The 22682-nt window shown below is 28.0% G+C and overlaps 1 protein-coding gene across 1 annotated transcript in view; it reads right to left on the minus strand.

Annotated features, from left to right (window-relative positions):
• Window positions 1–22682, minus strand: part of LOC129968794 (myosin heavy chain, non-muscle-like) — a 93265-nt gene that overhangs the window by 41638 nt on the left and 28945 nt on the right. Inside the window, exon 2 of the mRNA XM_056083046.1 lies at window positions 11376–11532. Coding sequence (XP_055939021.1) covers window positions 11376–11532 — 157 coding nt within the window. The remainder of the gene's footprint in view (window positions 1–11375; window positions 11533–22682) is intronic.

Raw genomic sequence — 22682 nt, forward strand, 5'->3', positions numbered from 1 at the left:
GGCAGCTTGAGTGTGAATTTCTTTCGAAAACATCCATTTAGCAGAGTAAAAATAGAATTGCAAGAAGGAACAAAAGATAAATGGAGTATCCGTATTTTCATTGGTGTTATTTCAGTTGCTGTAATACATCACTTCAGCCAATGAAAGGAAACACAAAATACTTTGCTGTTAAGAAAACAAAATAAAAATTGAGGGTAAATTAAAAAAAAATAAGATTAAAGCAAACGCCGAATTTAAGATACGAAAATTTTAAAACAAGCAGTACGCATTACAGGAAGACGGGACAGAAATGAAAATGAATGATTTTACATGAAACAGTTTATGTCTTAATAGAAATTTTTGGAGTTTATATACATGATTGTGGAATGATATGCAAATAAAATATCGGAATTGCGTAAACTTAAAATTTTAAATAGTTTTCGATTTCCACAACTGGGGACAGAGATTAATAAATCCATTTCCACTTTTTCGTATACGTGGTACAGAGAAAGTACAGTAATCGTCATAAAATTCGAACTCGGAATTTTGACGAATCTCCACGTTTTAAACTATTCTGAGTTCGAAAAACGCATTTTTAGAAAATGACCATCTGTCTGTCTGTGGCAAAGAAAACTCAAAAATGCTCTGAGTAAAAAGGTTGGAATTTAGTATGCGGTCTTAATAATGAATTCGCAGATAGATTTCTATCAAATTTTGAGTAAAATCCGTCTGTCCGTATCAGTAAACATAATTACAAAACAAAAGAGAGCTAGATAAATAAAATTCTATACACAGATTTAACATCTATAGCGTACACACCTGTCAAATTTTCAGCCAAATCCGACTACGGATTGACTGTCTGTCGATCCGTACTTCCAGAAATATGCACCGCGATAGTTAAAAACCACAATGGCTTAAACTTATCAAATTTGATATGAGATTTAATGCTTACTAGTGGAATTTCGTGTCAAATTCTTGTTTCAATCGTTCGAGAAAAACATGTCTAAAATATGAATTTGATTTTTAAATACTATTAATGCATGCTATGGATTAATCATCAAATAACTCGCCAAAGATGACTTCGATAGAAGGCTAATTCACGTCAAAAGTTAATGTCATGTAAGACGTTTTCTGACATGACAAGTTTATTAGAGAGTATGCGAGAAAGTTTTGAGGAGACCACTTGAGCTGGTTATATTCTTTAATCATTAAATGACAGTCTCACATTGTCATTTCAGAACAAGACTTTTTACTCATCACAATCCCAAATGCGGTCACATAACCGAGTTTAATACAGTATGTAAAGAATATTGTAGAAAATTGCTCGTTAAAAAAAGAAATATTCCAAAAATATTCAACGAAGTGAAATCTTTTCAACTAATTAGCATTAAACAACGTTACCTCTCTCCTATCCTTCAAAGAAAAGGTATATCTATATTATCTATATCATGGGATAAGTTATATCGATACGATTTAACGAAAATTAAATATAACCTATATCCATAGTGAATCAGCTGGTCGGCAGAGGAGAGGTACTCTATTGTGACTAAAACTGAGTGTGTTATGAAAATTTGAATATTACTATCTTATAAAAACTCGCGACTTTCGACCACTTCATTGACCGTCGTCTCAAAGAAGATTCGCTAATTTCTTTAAGGTTGATTGGCCTAAGTATATGAAAATTTTAATTGTTCTAAAATTGTAAAGTTCAAAATTTCATAATTCGGTTACGCTTTGATATATATATTATATAAGCAAGCATAATTTTTGAAGCAGAAGGCAGTTTCCAAGATAGTGAAGAGACTTTCTATTTTTTAACTTTGTTTTATTTCCGTCCCGGGAGCCATGATTTTTTGCACAAGCAGAAGCGACAAGCACAAAGCAGAACGAAATGAGTTAGAGCTCATGAAAATTTTATCCCTGTGAATACATACGTGAAATTTTAATAGGAATTTCTAACATGTGTCAATCACAAATAAGGGAACACACAGGAATCTTTTAGGGAATTTCTTATATCAGCAATATTTTATCCCTTCACTCAGAGTATGGGAATGTGCCGGCTGTTAGCCAATTCAGCAATTTTAGAACTCATGTTGAATTAATTAAATAGAAAAAGTGGAATGGGATCGGGAAATAAGAGAATATTTTAGAATGAAGTTAATAGGGCTAAATTAAGCTAAAAATTTGGAAATTAAGTTTAAATTAAATTTTAAAATATAATTACACATACACACATATTATAAGAATTATATCTGTTTCTGAACACGATAACTCAAAAATACTTTGAGCTAGACGCGTGAGAAGATTTTTACACCAAATTTGTAGATTTCCATAAATTTTTTAAGGAAATTCATTAATTGGAAATTCGTTTATCTGTCTGTCTACCCAAGTGCAAAGGAACACGATAACTGTAAATATTTGTTACACAATTTTAGAATCTTAAGTGTAAATCTGAATCTAATCAATGGGTTGCCTATCTGTCGGTCTGTAGATTCATAAGCAAGTAAACGAGATAAAAAAACGCAACTACTTAGATTAAAAAAAAAATGAAATTTGGTCTGTAACCGCGTTTATTAAAATTGTTATGTGTCAAATTATGGCTTTGAATGGTTGAAAAAATGGTATCCAAAATGAACTATCAGATTTCTTTACCACAGTACGATGTACAGAAAAAAAGAAAGAGTAAAGAAAACAAAAAGTAAATGTAGCATTCATGCTCTTGCTGTAGATCCCCAATTTTTATGTGGGAGAGGAGGAGGGGATAAAACTTTATTAAAAAGTATATGATAAAATTCCGAGGAAAGCACTAACACTGATTTTTTTACACAAGATACAGAAAGAGAAACGACTCTTTAAAAAAAAATGATACTGGTATTTTTATGAATCTCCTTTGTAATCCTCCCTATATCTTTATTAAAAAAAAAAAAAAAAAAAAAACTATGTTTGTTAATCGATGAACATGATAATGTAAAAAGCTACAAGCTAGATTAATGAAATTTGGTTTGAGGTCTTTACTCCAAAATTGGAGATTGCAATGAAATATCGGACAGAATCTGCCAAATGGAACCTAAATTTCTCTGTCAGCCCGTATGTCTGAGGAAACAATAAGTCGAAAATGGAATGAGCGAGATAGATAAAATTTTATCGTTTGCGTCAAAAACTGTAGATAGTGTCAAATTCAAAGATAAATCCATCAACAATTTGACAGTCAATCACTTGTTATTGTTTTTATTATTTCTGAACAAATTCGGTCTACGTTTAAGTAAATGTATTATTTATTTTAAAAGTATGTATGCATTCATATTGTACTTTGTACGTTTTTTTTTTTTTTTTTTTTTTTTTTTTTTTTGCCACAATTAAATTAGAGATTATAAAATTTATCTTGTTCGCTTGACTTTGGTATCCGTTTGAGTGCCAATACCTAAACATTCTTCATCGTCCTGAACGATAATAATAATAATAAAAGACTAGGAAATATAATTAAAGAGCATTTACACTCTGGCTACAAAAACCACTTGAAATAAGATTTAGGAAGGAATTAAATATGTGTACAATTTTTTTCATTTTAAGGCTCCTTTTTTCCGAAATAAATTTTTAAAACTTATAATACACTAGCAGCACAGTGTACACTAGGACACGGCGTTGCCCATGGCATAAAAACCAGGAGGAAAAATTAGCTTTAAACTTAAGTCTAAAATCCACTCGATATGACACGGGCATGTCACGCAACATCAAAACATAAAAAATATATTCAAACTCATCAAAAATAACTATAAAACAATTTTTTATAGCACACATTCAGAAATATTTAGGCTGTTAAAAATGTAAAAAAGAACCGATATATTCATAGACAAAACAATTCACTAAAAATATACAATAGAAAAGCTGTTTTAAAATTTAAAAATATATAAATAACTCATTGTACCCACTATTCCACACTTGTTTATCAACTCTGTATAATCTGATATGAAAATATAATTCAGCTTGTTTCATAATATTTCTTTGTAAACTATATTGGCTGGGCGATCACATCGTTCCTCATGAGATTCATTCTGTCTAATTCACTTGCAATGTGATTAAAAGAGAGACGGTTACTTCGCTCAACAGAAGACTCTCCTCTGATATTCGCTAACCGAATATTTCTTTCGTCTACATTTTCATTATCGCACAACAAACGAAGCGATTTTGGCATTTAATGTGCCCCAGCCAAAGTTAGATTTCCTTTTTTTTTTTTTTTTTTTTTTGGGGGGGGGGGGCATGATGAGTTTTGAATCGCTGTTTAAAATCTGCGTAACACAAAGAAATGTATCGCATATGCATATCATAGCTCTTACTATTTGCACATGCGCAGTTTGAGGTTTTCGCACATGCGCGGATAAGTGCAAAGCAAAGATACTGCTGCTTTACGCATGCACGAATCGTAGAAGGAAAATAATTAAAATCACAATTATAAAACTCCTTTTTTTTTTAAATTTTGATATGACTTCAATATACTAAAACCTTTCCCAATAAATGCCCTACAAAATGGTACAAATATCTCCAATATCAGTTAGTATTTCTCAAGTTTTTCTCTTTCAAACATACAGACGCTTTCAAGAGATTTCATTTTATATTACGTATAAATTACAGTCCATAACAGTCCATTAAGGTTTATATAATAGTCTTGTATGGGGATAAAATACAATTAAATAGCTTGATATCTTCAAAAAATATGAATAAAAGCATATTTTGTTATAAACAGAAAGGTGACTCAATGGTATGATGGGTGAGGTAAGAAATTAGCATTTATAGAGCTCCGCTCATATGAGACCAAACAGTAAAAAAATAAGAGATGCTTTGAAAGTTAGCTTTAATTAAATCATATATTTTAATGAAAAAAATACTTCACTACAAAATACTATTATATATAAAAACCTCTCGTCGACATAATATTTATTTTTAAATAAAATTATTATAATAGTTATATCAAATAATTTCTGTATATCGTAAAATTACAATGCAGAGACTATGTTAAGTTTGGGATCTCTTGACAGCGATATTAGCAAAGTCGATGCGAGTTTGGATCGTAAAGTTTTCATAATTACCTTTGTTTCAGTAAATTAACAAAAAATATTATAAACAATCCGGATTTTACTAAGAACTCTATTTTACTATTTTATTAAGGTCAATATTAAAAGTACTTTTATTGAGCATATCTGAGCATTTTTATTTCAATTCAATTCAATATTTTATTTATTCAAATTTTTAATTCGAATTAATAAGCAACCCAATAAAAAGAATTATTCAAGATTAGACGTAGAGGTGTGTAATGACATTTAGCATAGAACGAATTCCGTTGTCATCAACATATTAATAATTCCCAAAATGTTACCCATCCCAAACGATTTAGGAAAATGACCAAAAGTTAATTTTCCATATAAGTTGAAATATATGCAAAATTTAATTATAACATAGCGATTAAAACTTGCAAGCAAGTAAATAAAATGGCTTAAAATGTTTTAGAATATTTCCATTCTATATGTATTATAACATTCAAAATTCTGTTTTATAAGGAAACAATTTTTAACTAATAAAAAATTATTTAATTTTTTTTCATTAAAATATTTTTTATGCTTCATATAGTTCGTGGGCATAATTTCAAGAAAATCTATACCGTATTTCGATTCAATATGTATTACACATTCTTATAAAAAAATAAAATATCTGTTATATAAAGAAACAGTTTTTGATTAATAAAAATTTACTTAATTTCTTTTCATTCGAATATTTATGCTTCATAGAGTTTGTAAGCAAAATTAAAGAAAATCTACAGCGTATAAACAACTTATGAATTTTCTTTTGTTTATATAGATTCAATGACTTTTCAAATAGTAATATCATTTATACAGCTTAAAATAACATTAAAAAAAAATGCGCATTGGAAAGGGACAAAGTAAACAAAAAGCAATTCTTTTTTCTCAGATTTGTTAGGTAAGTAAAATGAAAGTAAAAAAAACAAAACAATGACAATGGAAATCGCAAGCTTGATCTTCATTTGGTAAGCTGTTTTTTTCAGTTAAAGAAGAATAATGTTTCTAATTTTGAGCAAATAAAGTTATAAAGGAAGAAAAAAATAGCAAACTTCTGGCAACAGCTACTCAATGCAATTCAAATAATCAGCTTATACAGCTTAAAAGTATTTGCTCATACCCTTACACAGGACGTAACACCTGTTAAAACAGCTTGTAAACACTGTTTGCTAAGCTCAGTGAGCGTTCCTCTTCAGCTGTTAACAAAAATAAAACCATTTCTCATTCAATTATACGCTTTCACAGATAGTAAAAAAAAAAAAAAAAAAAAGTTGTTAATGCTTTTTTTTTTTTTTTTTTTTTGAACAAGGAGTTTAATTTAAGAAAGTTTTTGGAATCTAAATCTTTATAATACTACTATAATTCAGTTTATATTAGATAAAATAAATCAGTTCGATTTGTGTTTCTTCAAATCTGTTTTCCAAACGCATACTGTTGAATTTTTTTTTAAAATTCGATATTGTTATGATTTTAAATAAAAACTGAAATAAATTATTTATGCTATCGATTAACTTGAATCACCTACGATAAAAAAAAATGTATCTTATGTTAGTTCATTTATTAAAATATATGCCAGAAAATGCATCATAAAATTTTTTTAACAATAAATAATTCTTAAACTTTTAAGCTGGAGAATTTGCAGAAAACGTTCAATTTATTTTGTTTTTTAAATCAACATCTGGAATGTTTGTCTTGATTGCAACAGCATATGAAAAATTATATCAAAATGTTATAATATTAACCGTAATAAAAATGTCAAGATATAAATACTGTTAATATGAATAAATAGAACTTAAAAATTAAAAATGATTCGAACCTCTAATCAGAAACAATATAGCATAATAAAGTTTTAAGCTTGATTCATCTACATTTTAGTTTTAAAACTACTTATAATTATATGAAAGTGACAATATGAACTAAAAAAAATAATGTGTAGATATATAAATGGAACAAGTAAAATAATGAAATATATTATAAAATTTTTAAAAAAATTATTAAAATAAAAGGAGATAAAATATTGTAAGGAAACAAAACTGGTAATATTGAAAAGTTTATTTTAATGTGAATAAAAATGATTTTGTGCTTCAAAATTGAGAAAAAAAATTATTAATTTAAAAAATAACTAAAAAATTCACTTAAAATTTAGAAAAAAATTTTCCTTGGCGAATACCTACTATTAAAGAAATAAGTAGATAACTCCAGATACACTAGTCGTCCAATAGTGTGTTTTCTTTACATGTATATAGTACGACGCAATTTACTGATAATATCCCAGTCCATAAACATTATTAAGTTAAAATATTTATGAAAAATTGATAAATATAAATGTTTTATAGCTACTGTTAATTATAGAAAATTAGAGTTATTATGTAGATATTTTATACTTTTATTGAGAAATGGACTATTAATTATACATTGTAATTATTGCATGGAACTCCGACCCAAAGCAAAGAACCCCATCACCACTAATCCCACACATATTTACAAATAAATGATTGATATGAAGTAAAATTTAGTGCAAAACATTTAGAGCTTTTATCAAGAATGGAAACGTTTTATATCCATAAAGACAGAATTTTTTTAATGGTTTTCAACCTCTTCTTGATGTGCAATATTTGTGAAATTCAGTACAGTTGTTTTTGAAAACAATATAATTTTCACAATTTTAGAACTTTAAAATTCACAATTTAACAAAGTATGCTTTCATACAGGAGGCGCCATCTACAGTCATTATGAGAAATATCAATTTTTAGATTTAGATTAATGTTTATAAGCACGAATTATGAAATATATTAACAGGCTAAAAAATAGAAAATAACTCTCATTTACGTATTAAAAAATAAATAATTCTTCTATAATGAATGAAGAAATAATAAATATCAAAGGAGATAAATTATTGGACATCCATTAAAAGTAAAAATATATTATAAAACTCCAGTTGACATATAGTAGTTTCATTACACTCGCATATTTTTATAATTTTGTTCATATTTTTATATTTTTGTTTTATAATTTTATTTTCGGATTAAAAAATTAATAAAAGTTAGAAATTAAGAACATTATAAAAAGATAGAAATTAATATGTTTATTCTTACAATAAGAATATTACAAATGTGCATAAAATATTTAATATTCTAATATTATATTAAATATATATACAAAGTAAGAATTAAAATATTTATTCTTACAAATCAAGAGTATTAATAGAAAGTAATTTTCTTCAAGATGAAATTTTAAATAATTATTTAAAATATGGAATCAAACTTCAAGAAAACCACATGGTTTAGGTAAGGTGGTTTGCACAGTAAGTTGCTACGCTATGGTTGCCGGTTTGACTGTCGGATAAGACCCGGATGTTTGATTAAAATAAATCAAAAAGGGTATGTGGAAAAACCTTTGGTGGTTATTAAAGAGAAGAACAATAAAAAAACCCTAGAAAGTAATAAGCATAAAGAAAAACGTTTTTAAAACTCTTTTATCAGAGGATTAAAAAGAAAAAATATATTTTTTACCAAGTTTGGACATTAAAACAAAAATCGTAAAAACGTGAGGCGCAGAAAATAATGTCACAATAAATATAAAGCGCAAATAATAATAATAATATCCATATATTTCATTATATAAATATTAAATAATTAAATCGTGGTTAAAATATCAATTTATTTACTCTTTTGCGATTTTAATTCTGATCTCCGGAAATTTGATATTTTAAAATTCTTTTTTATTTCAGAGAATAAAAAAAAAAAGTTTTTTTTCTTTCCATTTTCTATTATTATTATTATTATGCATTTTGATACGGCACTATTGAATCAATAACTTAAATCAAAAGCATTGAGATAATGCCTTGGCTGGGGAAGAGGTTCTAATGATATCGTACATGAAACTTTGTTAAAAAAATAACTATTTTAAAGAATGTTCATTTTTAAGTATAAAACTAGGACATAAAAATCAAATTAAAAAAAAAGTTTGACAAATCAAACGGAAAGGAAACGAAAAACAGGCTAATAAAGACAGCTATTTTGGGCGGGATAACTCAGCAGGAGATGATTGCTGATGGGGGTAGGATGCTAAAGAGCGCGGCAAAAAGGATGAGCTCATGGGCACCAGCTGTCACTATTTGCGGGAATAATGACGTCAGACATACACTTCTTGACAGACTGAAAGGGTTGAGTGAACGGTTGACAATACTGTAGAAAGATCATTCAGCAAATGGGGGTGGGACACTAAGTTCAAGGGATAGATCGTAAACAGCATTTTATTTGGGGCAAACAAATAATAAATTTTACATATAAATGTAAAATTCACTCATTGTTCTTGTCGATCCAAACCCCTTCTCGAACAAGAAATAAGGAATTCTTATCTATGCCCAGCTATACCTTTAGATATAAAAGAGTTCAGGGGTTACAATTCTTACTGGAACATTTCTAGGGAGAGTAAGTTAGCAGCATGTTTTCGGATGAATTACATCAACGCAACATTAAAGTGGAAAAATTTGTGAATATAAGAATCTCGTCACCCGTTTATTTTAAGTTGCCCTTAAAAGAATAAAAAAAATCAATTCTCATAATTATCTTGGATAGGAAGTATTGTGTTGGAGATCTCAAAAAAAGAAACTATAATAAAACTCAGAACTCTACATTCGACAGAATCATTTGTAATTCCGTGCAGATAGTATTGATGCCTCTTCCAAATTAAAACAATTTCACTTGAAAATACAGCATTAAAATTTCCAATCTATTTTAACCAATGGTTCCTAAAAACAAAGACGTTCATTGTTCGCGTAGAACTAAAACAGTGTCATAAAACACTTATATATAGTGTCACCATCTTTCATATTCTAACATTTGTAAGGAAATTTGACAAAAAATCCTTAAATTAAGAAAGTGCAGTAAAATTTGCAAAATCGATTAAAAAAAATAGGAAAATTTGAATCAAAAATAGGAATTTTCTTATTATCCTATTTTAGCTCCGAAAGATTTAACGTGCATCAGATTTGCTTGCACCACGATTCTTTGGTGGAATTCAGTTTCGTACCAGAAAATCACAACTGCCAAAGCAGGGTTGCATGAAAAAAATTAAGATGCCTTGAATTAAAATATTCAATAAACAGCAGTTGAAAATTAAATTCCTTTTAAAAAGTAAATAAACAAAAGCCTCGAACAATATCTGCTTTTTCTTTCTGATTCTTAAATTTAAAAACAAAAGAGAGTAATTAATGAAATATGACGAATAGATAGAAAAATTCACGAAAAAGGGAAACTGTTCAAAATATCTTAAACCAAACTTTCTAATTAACTTGTTTTGATGCGTAATAGCTATTTTTTAAATTTTATATAATTTATTAACAGTTAATGAATAGATATGTTACAGAACAGTTAATAATAAGGAAGGAATGGAAGGAAATAAGAACAGTATCATCTATGTAAATAAAAATCTATACAGCTACTGATGAATATTTTTGAAATAAAATATTAGCAATATCTTTTCCACGGAAAAAAAAAAGTGAAGGACTTTTTTTTAAATAAGTTAATACTTGTCTTAAAGCTTTAATTAATCTATTGCAACATTATTTAAATAACATTTCATTCGCAATTTCATATCTGCATCTCCGAAAAATAAAGCAAAAGATTTAATGGATAGGGGTTTCTAAAAATCCTAAAGAAATTCAAAATACAAGTGATTAAACACAATTCCAAAGGACTAATAAAAAAAATTACAATTAAAAATAAATACATGATTCTAAATGCATGGGTAAGATATTACATTGTAATCAATGACTTATCTAACTAATTAACAGACATGACATAGATTTATAACAAAACAAAAAAAAAGCTGAACTTCATATAAGAAAGAATTGTGCCAAACAAAGAGAAGTAAAATAAGTATGGTTAATTGAACAGTAAGATGAATAAACTTACATAAAAAGTAATTAAAGTAGTAAAAATATTGTAGAATTATTATATAAAAAAAAATTAATCAATCTCAAGAATGAGAAGTATCGATTCGAAAAACGCTAAAGTTGGACTTTCCGCAAAAAAAAAAAAAAAAAAAAAAAAAAAAAAAATGTTATGCCTGAAATAATTAATTAAATATCGAAATAGCACATTGCCATTTTCTGATAATAAGAAGTGGCTGTTGAAAAAAATATAAATAAGAAACTTCATTTGCATACGCGTTCATATGCAGAAAAATATTAAAATAAACTGAAAGATTATTTTAGAAGACTGGATTCAACAAAAACAAAATCATTTCAACAGGAACACCCAAAAGATAAAATAATTTTTTTTTAAAACAGATTAAGGCACTCGATTAAAAAAAAAATCTTACCTTGCAACATACTCCGATAAGCACCATCAGTGACAGCAAATATATGTGGAGGTACTTCATGCCTCTTCTTGCCTTTATACAGTTCAATAACTTTCTCTGTGTAAATTGGAAGACGTTTGTACGGATTCACGACAACACAAAATAAACCGGAATATGTCTGAAAAGAAAGAATTAGGATTTCAGAAAATATTAAAAACAGAAAAAGAATAAAATTTTATACGATGCCAATGATGATACGTATTTCAAATGAATATATAAATTGACATTTTTTTTATAAATTGTTATTAATTATTTTATACCATGGAGTAAGGCGGTGAGGAAATTTACATTGGTCATTTTGCAAAATTCTTTAAATCTTTTCGCAAATTCCATCAATTAAGCTAAAGTAGAAGAATATAAACTATAATTGAAAAAATATATTACCTGTTGCAGAGCTATACATAAAGTGTAAAACTTGAACATTTAGAATGGAAGTGTTAGATGATGAAACTGACATTCTGCCATACGTACTTCTACACCAATGTATAAATCTTTCATCCCTTAAAAAGTTCTATAATACAATCTGTACTGTTATTGAAGGCCATAAACAAATAATACAAGACGCAGAGAACTTAATAGTGTAGCCACGTTTAGTGAAATCAATCATATATAATTGCTGTTAACATACCATCTTCCTAATATGGAAAGTATTAGTTGATAAGATTTAAAACTTCGAACACAGAATATCCACTTTAGGTCAGAAGGTTTATTTAAAATTTCAATCAAAGAAACTTATGTGTGAATTAACTCAGCACACTACTGTCAACTATTAGCTCAACATAATTTTTAGTGTGGAGGGGAACTGAATATGCGTAAATTTAACACAGTTAACTTATCTTTCTTTACTTTATTACGAACAAAACAAACTCTCGGCAACCTGGAAAACAAAGAAGATTCCTTTTCATCCAAGTTATTGTTTTCAAATTCCTTTCCACTCTTAGACAAAAATCAAATATTAAATTTTGAAGCAGCCATAGATAATGAATTTATTGCTATCACGAATTTCAATACTTATTGCAAAATAAGTAATATTAAGATTATAAATATTACAAAGATAATATACAAACATAGGTTTGTTACAAAATTTATATAACTGAAAAGCTTTGAAGTTTTTAAGCAAATTCAAAAGTTTGTATCAGTAGAAAAGAACTAAAAGCTTATCTCTGCATTTTAAATGTAGAAATTAACTATCATTTGTAATTATTCTTCATTCAATTATATGCAGATTATACTGTTTTATGACAGTAAGTACGAATTTATCATTTGATATTTTTAATTATATTGTAGGGAAAAATCGTCTGCGTTTCTTACTTATGTTGGAATTATAATCTTATCTGTTGCGGTTTTGAATATTTATTACTAGCCGCCTTTGGCGACCAGCCGGTTCGCCAATCTTAATGCTCGTTAAAATTTTAATAATTAAATATTTTATGTAATTCCTACTTTAATAGCTTCTTCATCAAATATTTTAAAGCTTCAAATTTTGATAGTCCTTGTAATTCACTCATAATAATGTGAAGTCCTTCAGCCATAACATAATATGTATCTCTCTAATTTTCTGTTAGTTCCGGTAGAATTTATGCTTAAAATTAAAATGGAAATGACTAAACTGCAATTAATATAATATTATTTTTTACTGAAACAAAGCATTTTTTTTAATAATATGATTACTGATAATAGAGTCACTGAGCGTTTAAACTTTATGGGCACTAAAGAATATCTTTCTTAAGTTATGTAATATCTCAAGAATTTGTCAACAAAACTTTCTCCGATTCGTCATGAACAGATCGATTCATTAACAATGTTTAATTTTAAATGCATCAAACTTTAAGAAAATAAATCGTTTAAAATAATCGGTCGAAAACAGTTTTAAAAAACTACTTAAAAAACGATGTACTTAAAACTATAAGCATATACAAAAAATATATAACTAACATAAATACAATTTACTTACAAAAGCATGCAACTAACCTAAAAATAATTTAAATCATCCGTTGATAACGGTTGTCATGGCAACAATCAGAATGCGCATGCGTGAATTTTCTTCGCCAGCTCCTGTAACGCAAATGCGTGAATTTTTCTACACCAGTTGGGGTAACGCTATGCAGATTATACATTTTTAATTTCCTTTATTCTGTGTTATTTTAATTCAAAAGTACTTCAGAATGAATCTGAAACATGGATTAATTAGCAATGTTTAATTTTAAATGCATAAAACATTAAGAAAATAAACAGAATCGTTTGAAATAATCCGCCGAAAAATGTTAACCCTAGCCTCATTACTGTTGGGAGAAAAACACAACTGAAGCCTTACTCATTTGGCGGTGGGGAAAATGGAAGATTTTTTTGGCGGAAAAGTTGGCGGTGGGGAAAATGGAAGATTTTTTTGGCGGGAAAGTTAGTTTTTAATTAATAATTAAAATTCTAATTAAAATTTCAAAAAAAAGGGACCCCAGGTGCACATTCCCGACCTCTAAGGTATACATGTACCAAATTTGGTAGCTGTATGTCAAATGACCTGGCCTGTAGAGAGCCAACACACACACACACACACACACACATACACATTGAGCTTTATTATAAGTATAGATAGATTACTATTAATAGGAGTAAAAGGAAGGTTTTTTTTAATCACCAGTTTTTTTAAAATATATATATTATGGTATTCGTTTATCAACTGCATGCCATTGGCAAATTTAAGGCTTAACTGCATAAAGTTAGCTAACGTAATAAATAAACTAACATGATACCTTTGACGATTAATCGCTATTATCGTTGCAATTTTAAGTAAGTATATTTTAAGTAAGACGAACAGATATCCAATGAAACGACCGCCAAGTTAATAAAAGCTCCGGTGTAATGAATGCATTTAAATAACAAAACTTATGTTTATTGCAAAAAATATGCAGAATTTTATTTTTTTAAAAATATTATTATAAAATGAATACTGCAAAATGTAATTCGTAATTTGAACAGAAACCTATTTTACTTTTCAAAAAATAATTGATATTCATTTAGAAATTGGTTGATTACTATAATAGTCCATTTCATGGCAAGTATTTTCCTTGTACATAATGTTGCCATTAAATCTTTCTCTATTTTTCATTTAATTAGTTTTTTTAAACATTTAATATTTAATTCACGTCCATTTAAACAATTTCAAACTATAGAAATGAAAGAAAAATAGAAGTTTTACTTCACTTTTTTTCCAAAACTGTCAACATTAATTTTGACTTTTTCGGACATCAACAATTTAAGTTTAAAAATTACTTTTTAGCTCCAAACTTCTAAGCAATTGCAGCTATCGTAAAAACCTTAAATACAAAAGTTGTTCGTTTAAATGAGGCTCTAATTCGTCTAAATTTATTTTTCTAGCTTCAATATTATAGAAGTTATAAGTAAATGAAAATGTCAACTCCCCCTCCCCTCCATTCCTATTATCTTTGAGTTAGATGGCCCATTTATGAAATCACCCGAAGTTTTTACATTTCTCGAAACATATTCCACCGGTTAAAATCCAAACAAAATTACTCTAAATAAATAGATATATAAAGTTTTGAATTTTTCCTATAAGGAATCTACCTAAAAAAAATGCCTTCATACAAGTAAAATATAGCAAAGAACAACTGATATATAGGAATAAAATAAATTCATTTGGAATTCGTACACAACTTATCCATTAGTCGTGGAGCAATTGAAGATCCGATTTAGATAACTCTTTAAGTGTTCCTGCTAAACGTAAGAAAATTTTGAAATCCTTAAAGTAGTTATTCACCATCCATTTTAGGATATTTTTCAAATTTAACCACATTTTTCAAAATAGAAACAAATCGGAAACAAAAATATTAACATGTAAATAATGTATTTACAACATTTTAATAAAAAAAAACATTATCCATTTGTTTTTGTATTAACTCATGTTAATGCACGTAATAAAACTTATTGAATGTCATACTTGATCAAAGTTAAGCAGGCCCTGTTATATAAATACTTGTTACAGCTTTTCACTGCATATATTAACTTTTTAAAATATTTAGAATTCTAATATCAAAACTACTTTTCAATTCATTATAGTTTGTAGCTGTCGTTTGAATACAGAATTTAGTTATTATCAATGCTTTAAGTACAAAAAAAAAAAGAATATGAAAATCAAAATTTAAAAAACAGAAAAGAGGGTATAGGCGTGTTACCCAACGTTTCGTGTGGGCACCACCCCCTCTACACCCACATATGATTTCCTCAGAAAAAAAAATAAAAAATAGTAGCCTAATTTCAAACAATTCATCTACCAACTCCAGCAAACAAAAATAAGAATTCAAAACAAATTGGCCATGTTTTTTGAAAAAAACTTCGTTCTTAAGTTCAGAGAAATGCTGCAGGTATTCCGTGAAGGAAGAACGAAACATACTACAGATTATCATCAAGCGGCTACAACACAGGAAACAGATGATAAATGTGATGTGAAGAGCGAAAAAGGAAGAGCAAAGTAAATCTTTCAGTTTATCAGCGGAAACAAGATGTGATAACCAAAAATACCGAAACAGCTTGAAAGGTAGAGTAGGAACAAAATGGAAAGAAACATAAAGGAGGACAATCTATTAATAAATTAATAGCTTATAATTCTCAGTTGATAAACTAAATTTATATATTATTAATAAAGATGACGCAAAAGGAATCGGAAATTATAATTCACAGCATGAACAAAAAATAGAAGTCTTTTTAAAAGTTTCAATTCCATAGAAGTGAAAACATTAATTTTAATTTCAGTAATAGCAAACAAATTTCACCTATCAACCATCCACGACTACAAAACATCAAGTATGATATTTTTTCGTTAGTTTTTTCTTTGTATTTTACGATTGTATGTACAAAGTGCCCATATAATCATGAAATGCAATGCTTTGAGTGGGATTGAAAATGTTTTATTAAATGTAAATTATTGATTTATTCAAATAAAAATTCATATTAATCTGAAATATTGTATTTTGATCCGATATAATATATTACGTCGAATCGACAATATCGCATGTTCCCCTTAGAGACTATTTCAGAAAGCATCTGTGTAAAATCATTCGAATTGTTTTTCGAAAATTCATATTTGTGTGGGGGGGAAGGGGGGTATAGGAAGAAATCCGCGCACTTAGAATTTTGTGATAGTAAATTTGATAATGATTTTTCACTGACCAATTTTCAATATTCATTAGCTGCAAAACATGAGTTAAAGTCTTTTTGGCCCAATCATTTAATTTTTTTTCTCACAATAATGGCTTTTCTAAAATATACATCTATGTGATATTACACTACATGGAGAGGGGGTGGGGATTAGAGAGCAAATTCTGCGCATGTCGATTTGAGTTGAAATTTCGTGAATTAGCAGCAAGTGTTGCTTTTGTTATGACCTCTGTCAAAATAAATGTAATTATTAATCCGATTTGATCTAAAATTCGAATATTTTATTAAAATAAATAACGAACATTATTAAACGAATTTAAATTCATACAGTTTTCATGTCCACAACAATCATTTTGAGTTCCATCAGAGGAAATTCAGCAGTTAAACTCATTACTATCTTATTAATTTTCAAAGCTTGAATTCATGCATATCCTCCAATATTGGCTATCCAGTCATCAGTAGCACTTTAACAGATATATTACATTTAACGCAATACCAACAAATTATTAAAGAATAGATATTTCCAAAGAATTTTAATTAATTAAAACAAATATTTTCAAACATTATTCAAAATTATATTAACAGACCATTATTACGGACAAAATATATATAAATGAAATCTAATATATAAAATTCTCGTGTCACAGTTTTCGTTGCCATACTCCTCCGAAACGGCTTGACCGATTTTGATGAAATTTTTTGTGCTTATCCGGTATCTATGAGAATCGGCCAACATCTATTTTTCATCCCCCTAAATGTTAGGGGTAGTCAATTATTAATTAAAAACTAACTTTCCCGCCAAAAAAATCTTCCATTTTCCCCACCGCCAACTTTTCCGCCAAAAAAATCTTCAATTTTCCCCAACGCCAAATGATTTAGGCTTTAGTTCTTTTTTTCTCCCAACAGTAATGAGGCTAGGGTTAAGATTTTTCGGCGGATTATTTCAAACGATTCTGTTTATTTTCTTAATGTTTTATGCATTTAAAATTAAACATTGTTAATTAATCCATGTTTCAGATTCATTCTGAAGTACTTTTGAATTAAAATAGCACAGAATAAAGAAAATTAAAAATGTCTAATCTTCATAGCGTTACCCCAACTGGCGTAGAAAAATTCACGCATTTGCGTTACGTAAAAGGCGAAGAAAATTCACGCATGCGCACTGTGTTCTGATCGTTGGCATGGCAACCATTATCAACGGACGATTTAAATTACTTTTAGGTTAGTTGTATGCTTTTGTAAGTAAATTGTATTTATGTTATATATTTTTTGTATATGCTTATAGTTTTAAGTACATCGTTTTTTAAGTAGTTTTTTTTAACCTGTTTACAATGATTTAAATTATTTTTAGGTTAGTTGCATGCTTTTGTAATTAAATTGTATTTATGTTAGTTATATATATATTTTTTATATATGCTTATAGTTTTAAGTACGTCGTTTTTTAAGTAGTTTTTTTTAACCTCTTTTCAATGATTGAAATTATTTTTAGGTTAGTTGCATGCTTTTGTAATTAAATTGTATTTATGTTAGTTATATATATATTTTTATATATGCTTATAGTTTTAAGTACATCGTTTTTTAAGTAGTTTTTTTAAACCTGTTTTCGACAGATTATTTTAAACGATTCATTTTATTTTCTGAGTGTTTGATGCATTTAAAATGAAACATTGTTAATGAATCGATCCATTCATGATGAATCTGAGAAAATTTTGTTGACAAATGCTTGAGATATTACATAAATTAAGAAAGATATTCTTTAGTGCCCATAAAGTTTAAACGCTCAGTGACTCTATTATCAGTAATCATATTATTAAAAAAATGCTTTGTTTCAGTAAAAAATATTGTTATATTAATTGCAGATTAATCCTTTACACTTTAATTTAAAGCATAAATTCTACGAGGGGTAACAGAAAATTAGAGAGATACATATCACGTTATGACTGAAGGCCTTTATAATATTATGAGTGAATTATATGACTATCAAAATTTGAAGTTTTAAAATATTTTGCTGAAGAAGTTGGAATTGCATAAAATATTTAATTATTAAAATTTTAACGAACACTAAGATTGGCGAACCGGCTGGTCGCCAAAGGCGGCTAGTATTTTTTTAAAAAATAACATGATTTTGTTGATGAAACAAATTACTTGTTAGATATTTACATTTTATTTTTTTCATTAAACAGTAAGCACTATTTTTTTAAGTCATCATTATTCAGTTTAACATCATAATATACTCCCATATACATTTTGAATCCAGAGGGACTCCAGTGTTTTTGTTTTCAAGCAGGAATAAGATTTTATCCTTTTCCTAACCCTGCTAAACATTCTTCTGACAAGCATTGCATACAGAGCTTTTCGGGAAGGTTTTCGACATATATCCGACTTTTGTAGCGTTCCGTAATTTTTCACTATATATCAGTAACTACAGTTTTCACCTTATTTCCGTCGCAACTACGGAAATTTTGTAGCTGTTGGAGGGTATGTTCTTTCAGCATTGAAAACACAAAATCACTGAGGAGCTATTTACATTTTCCAAAGATACTAAACCGCAAAAATGTTTCGTCCGTTTCGCAGGCTTTTGCACAGTTGTTATTTGGGTTCAACTACATAGTAGATTCGTTTTTCGATTAATTTACGCTTTCCAAAAATTGCAAATAAATCGAATTGTCTTCTTTTAAATTTTTTATGCCTATGCTTACCAGTTTTTTTAATTATGTGAACGAAGTGCATTTAAAAAATAACATCAACCAATTCAAAAAGGCTATGAGCTACTGAAATCAATTTGAGTAGTTATGTTCAGCAAACACACATCAATTTCGAATTCCCACAAAATAAGTTGTCTAGTTTCCAGGCATGTTCAATGAGTTCTTGTTCTTCGGAAATTGAGAAAAACGGCTTCCGTTTAAAAATTAAAACATAGAAATTTATCTCACAAACTTATATTCCAAAAGTTTTCATTATTTCGCCGTCCTTCTTATAAAACAGCTTTAAGAATTAATTCTAGTTGAATTTGACTCCACAATTTCTTATTGGTACAATGCGTATAATTTCGAGACTTTATAAAATAAGCAAGATACGCATTAGGCAAAAGATTTGTAATACAGAGTAACACCGCGCACTAGTTGTCATACTGTGTGAAATTAGCCAACATCGACTTTATTTATTTAACAATTATTGGTTAGATTAAAATTAGTTAAATTAACTCAAAAAATAGTTTATATATTGAAAAACCTTGGATCTTATAATAAGAATCATAGAAAAAAAACTTATTTTAAAAACTGAAGACCCGAAATTATAAAGAAAACATCAATTTCTTTCACTATCTGAGATACTTAAGATAAAGAGTAGAAGGTAAAGAGACATATCAATTAGGTAGATGGTCCAAGACCTTTTTTTTTCGTCTATTTCATTATCGAAGGTTTTACGGCCCAGATTTGTTAAAAGTTCAATGCATTACACCCGTCTCAGTAAAATTTGTCAGCACTTTAGAAAATCATTGAAACAATAGAATAATATTTAGCTATTTAAAACTCGGGAGTAACCAGAGTTTATATCAAGGTAAATCTTAGAATTTTAAAAATAATTATGAATATTATGTAATTTTAATGAAATATCGTGATCGGATTTTTATGAAGAATTCTATTCGACTGGTAGATTGATTAGTACCTATAACTTTAATTAAAAAACTTTACATTTGTAAGCTTTAAATTGAATCATCAACTATCACCAAGTTATCTGAAATTGTTAAATATACTGATCTGGCAGTTTGTACAAAATTTGTACCCCGCTTTCTTTAGAGATAAGGTGCGTTTACACTCAGCCAGTCATAAGATTCCAATAAATCACACATGCGCAATAGGAAGATTGCGCGTGACTTGTAGCTGACTAAATGACTTGTAGCTGGCTGAGTGTAAACCCACCTATAAAAACAATTTCACCGTCTCGTGAAGAATTTATCAAGCACATCACCCAAAGAAAACAACGCATAAAAATATTTCATGCATCATATTCAGCAGTTAAAATCACCAAGCTTTTAACATGATAATGTTTATAAGCTGGCTTACTATTTGTAAATTGCACTATGCATGAATGAAAATCGGGCAAAAAGGCAAACTATTGGTACTAGAGCACCCAATACGGTAAGCTACCTTACAGGTAGAAAGTGGTTTTCCAAGATTTTAATTAAAAATTCTTAAATTCGAAATTTTTAAATTGCAGAACACATTATCATACATAACTATTTTTAAACTACTACAAAAAAATTAAATTTTTAGTCACACCAATTTTATTTCCATACGATTATTACTGTAATATTTCTTTTAAAATATTTTCTTAATTTTTTTCAACATTTTTAATATATTCCTCGTTTTAATATTTTTTTAATACTAATACTTTTCTAAAATATTTTATATATATTTTACAACATACTTTTTCATTGTTTTAACTACGTTATCTACAAGTACGTACAACGATATCAAATACATTTTTTTTGTGAGCAAGTTATCTTGAAATAATAAATTGTAAACTTTTAAAAAAATATTATAATATAGACAAATTAGCCTAACACATTATCAGGTATATTGCATTATTACAATATTTCAAACTAGTGGTTTGAATCTTCTTTATCGTTGTAAATACTGAAACACAATTCGAGTTGCTCTAAAAGAATTTTTGTTAATTCTTGTTTCTATGACATTTTTTTAATCAAAGTTAAACACTGGGTGACTCTATCAAGTACACGTAGAACAGTTAGGGGTGAATTCGCAATAATAAAAATAAATTGTTTATTTTCATCTTTTCCGTAAGAAATTCAAATTTTTTAAGTTAAGCACAACAGCTGAATCAGTCTATCCGACTTACTCACAACTGGTGTTTTTAATCCTTTCTGGTAAAAAATATTTCAAAAGACATCACACTAATTTGTAATTATTAAAAAAGAAGAAGAAGAAGGAGCAAATTCTGTTCCTTTTAGATAACGTTATACCATTTGTCTTAAATTTCAATTAACTAATGAAATGATATATTTGCTGAAATGAAAATTATTGAAGAATATATATTTCCAAAGAATTTTAATTAATTAAAACAAATATTTTCAACCATTATTTAAAATTATTTTAACATACCTTTATTAATGACTAAATATAAAAGAGAAATATCAAAATAGAAACTTTAACAAGATTTTGTTAATAAAACAAATTACTTGCTAGACATTTACAATTTTTATTTTCATTAAATAGCCTTACTTTTTTTTTTTTTTTAAGTCATCATTGCTTAGTTTAACATCATAATAAACACCCATATAAATTTTTGAAATGAAGTGGTATTGCAGAGTTTTTGTATTCATGCTGAAATAAAGTTCTTTTTTTTTTTTTTTTTTTTTTTTTTTCACTGCCAGAATTGTTGAGTGAGGTTTCGAGAAGAAAGCATTTTCGGCGTTTTTTGTAGTTTTTCACTATATATCCGTAGCTCAGTAGTTTTTATCTTAATTTCCGTAGCAACTACGGAAATTCCGTAGTTTTTGGAGGATATGTACTAGTCTCTTCCTTCGAATAATTTTACTTCTATTACCAAATTACATATTTACCTGTATTCATGTCTATTGTTAATCGAAACAGCACAAGTCAAAAGTTCTCAAACTTAAAACATTATAAACCACTTTTTGGGAACCAAGACATAGGCGAGCCGCTTCGTCTTTAGGACATTAAACTTTTTCAGAAAGATTTTTACAGGCCGTAAAAACACTTTAGTACAAAAAAAATTGTTATTAAATATTTAAAAAAAATTTAACGTATGGTTTGATGAAGCTTTTAAAGCTCACATTACATTACTGCAAATTGTGAAAAGACACATCACAATTAAAATTGCCATGACCCGCCAAAAGCTAATAAGTGATCCACAATTTGGGAATTTTTCGAAATATCCAGATTTCAATAAATTTTAAATAAATGCGACGATAATAAGCACTCTTTTTTGTGAGCACGCTGATCATATACCACACGTGACCATAGAGCAAATTCTAATAAACTAATCAATTAATGCATTTACTCGTCTAGAATTAAGTCTGAAGTATAGTCATGATACAGTGATTCAGATCAG

This window comes from Argiope bruennichi, chromosome 5 (genome assembly GCF_947563725.1).
Source record: "Argiope bruennichi chromosome 5, qqArgBrue1.1, whole genome shotgun sequence".
Lineage (NCBI taxonomy): Eukaryota > Metazoa > Arthropoda > Arachnida > Araneae > Araneidae > Argiope > Argiope bruennichi.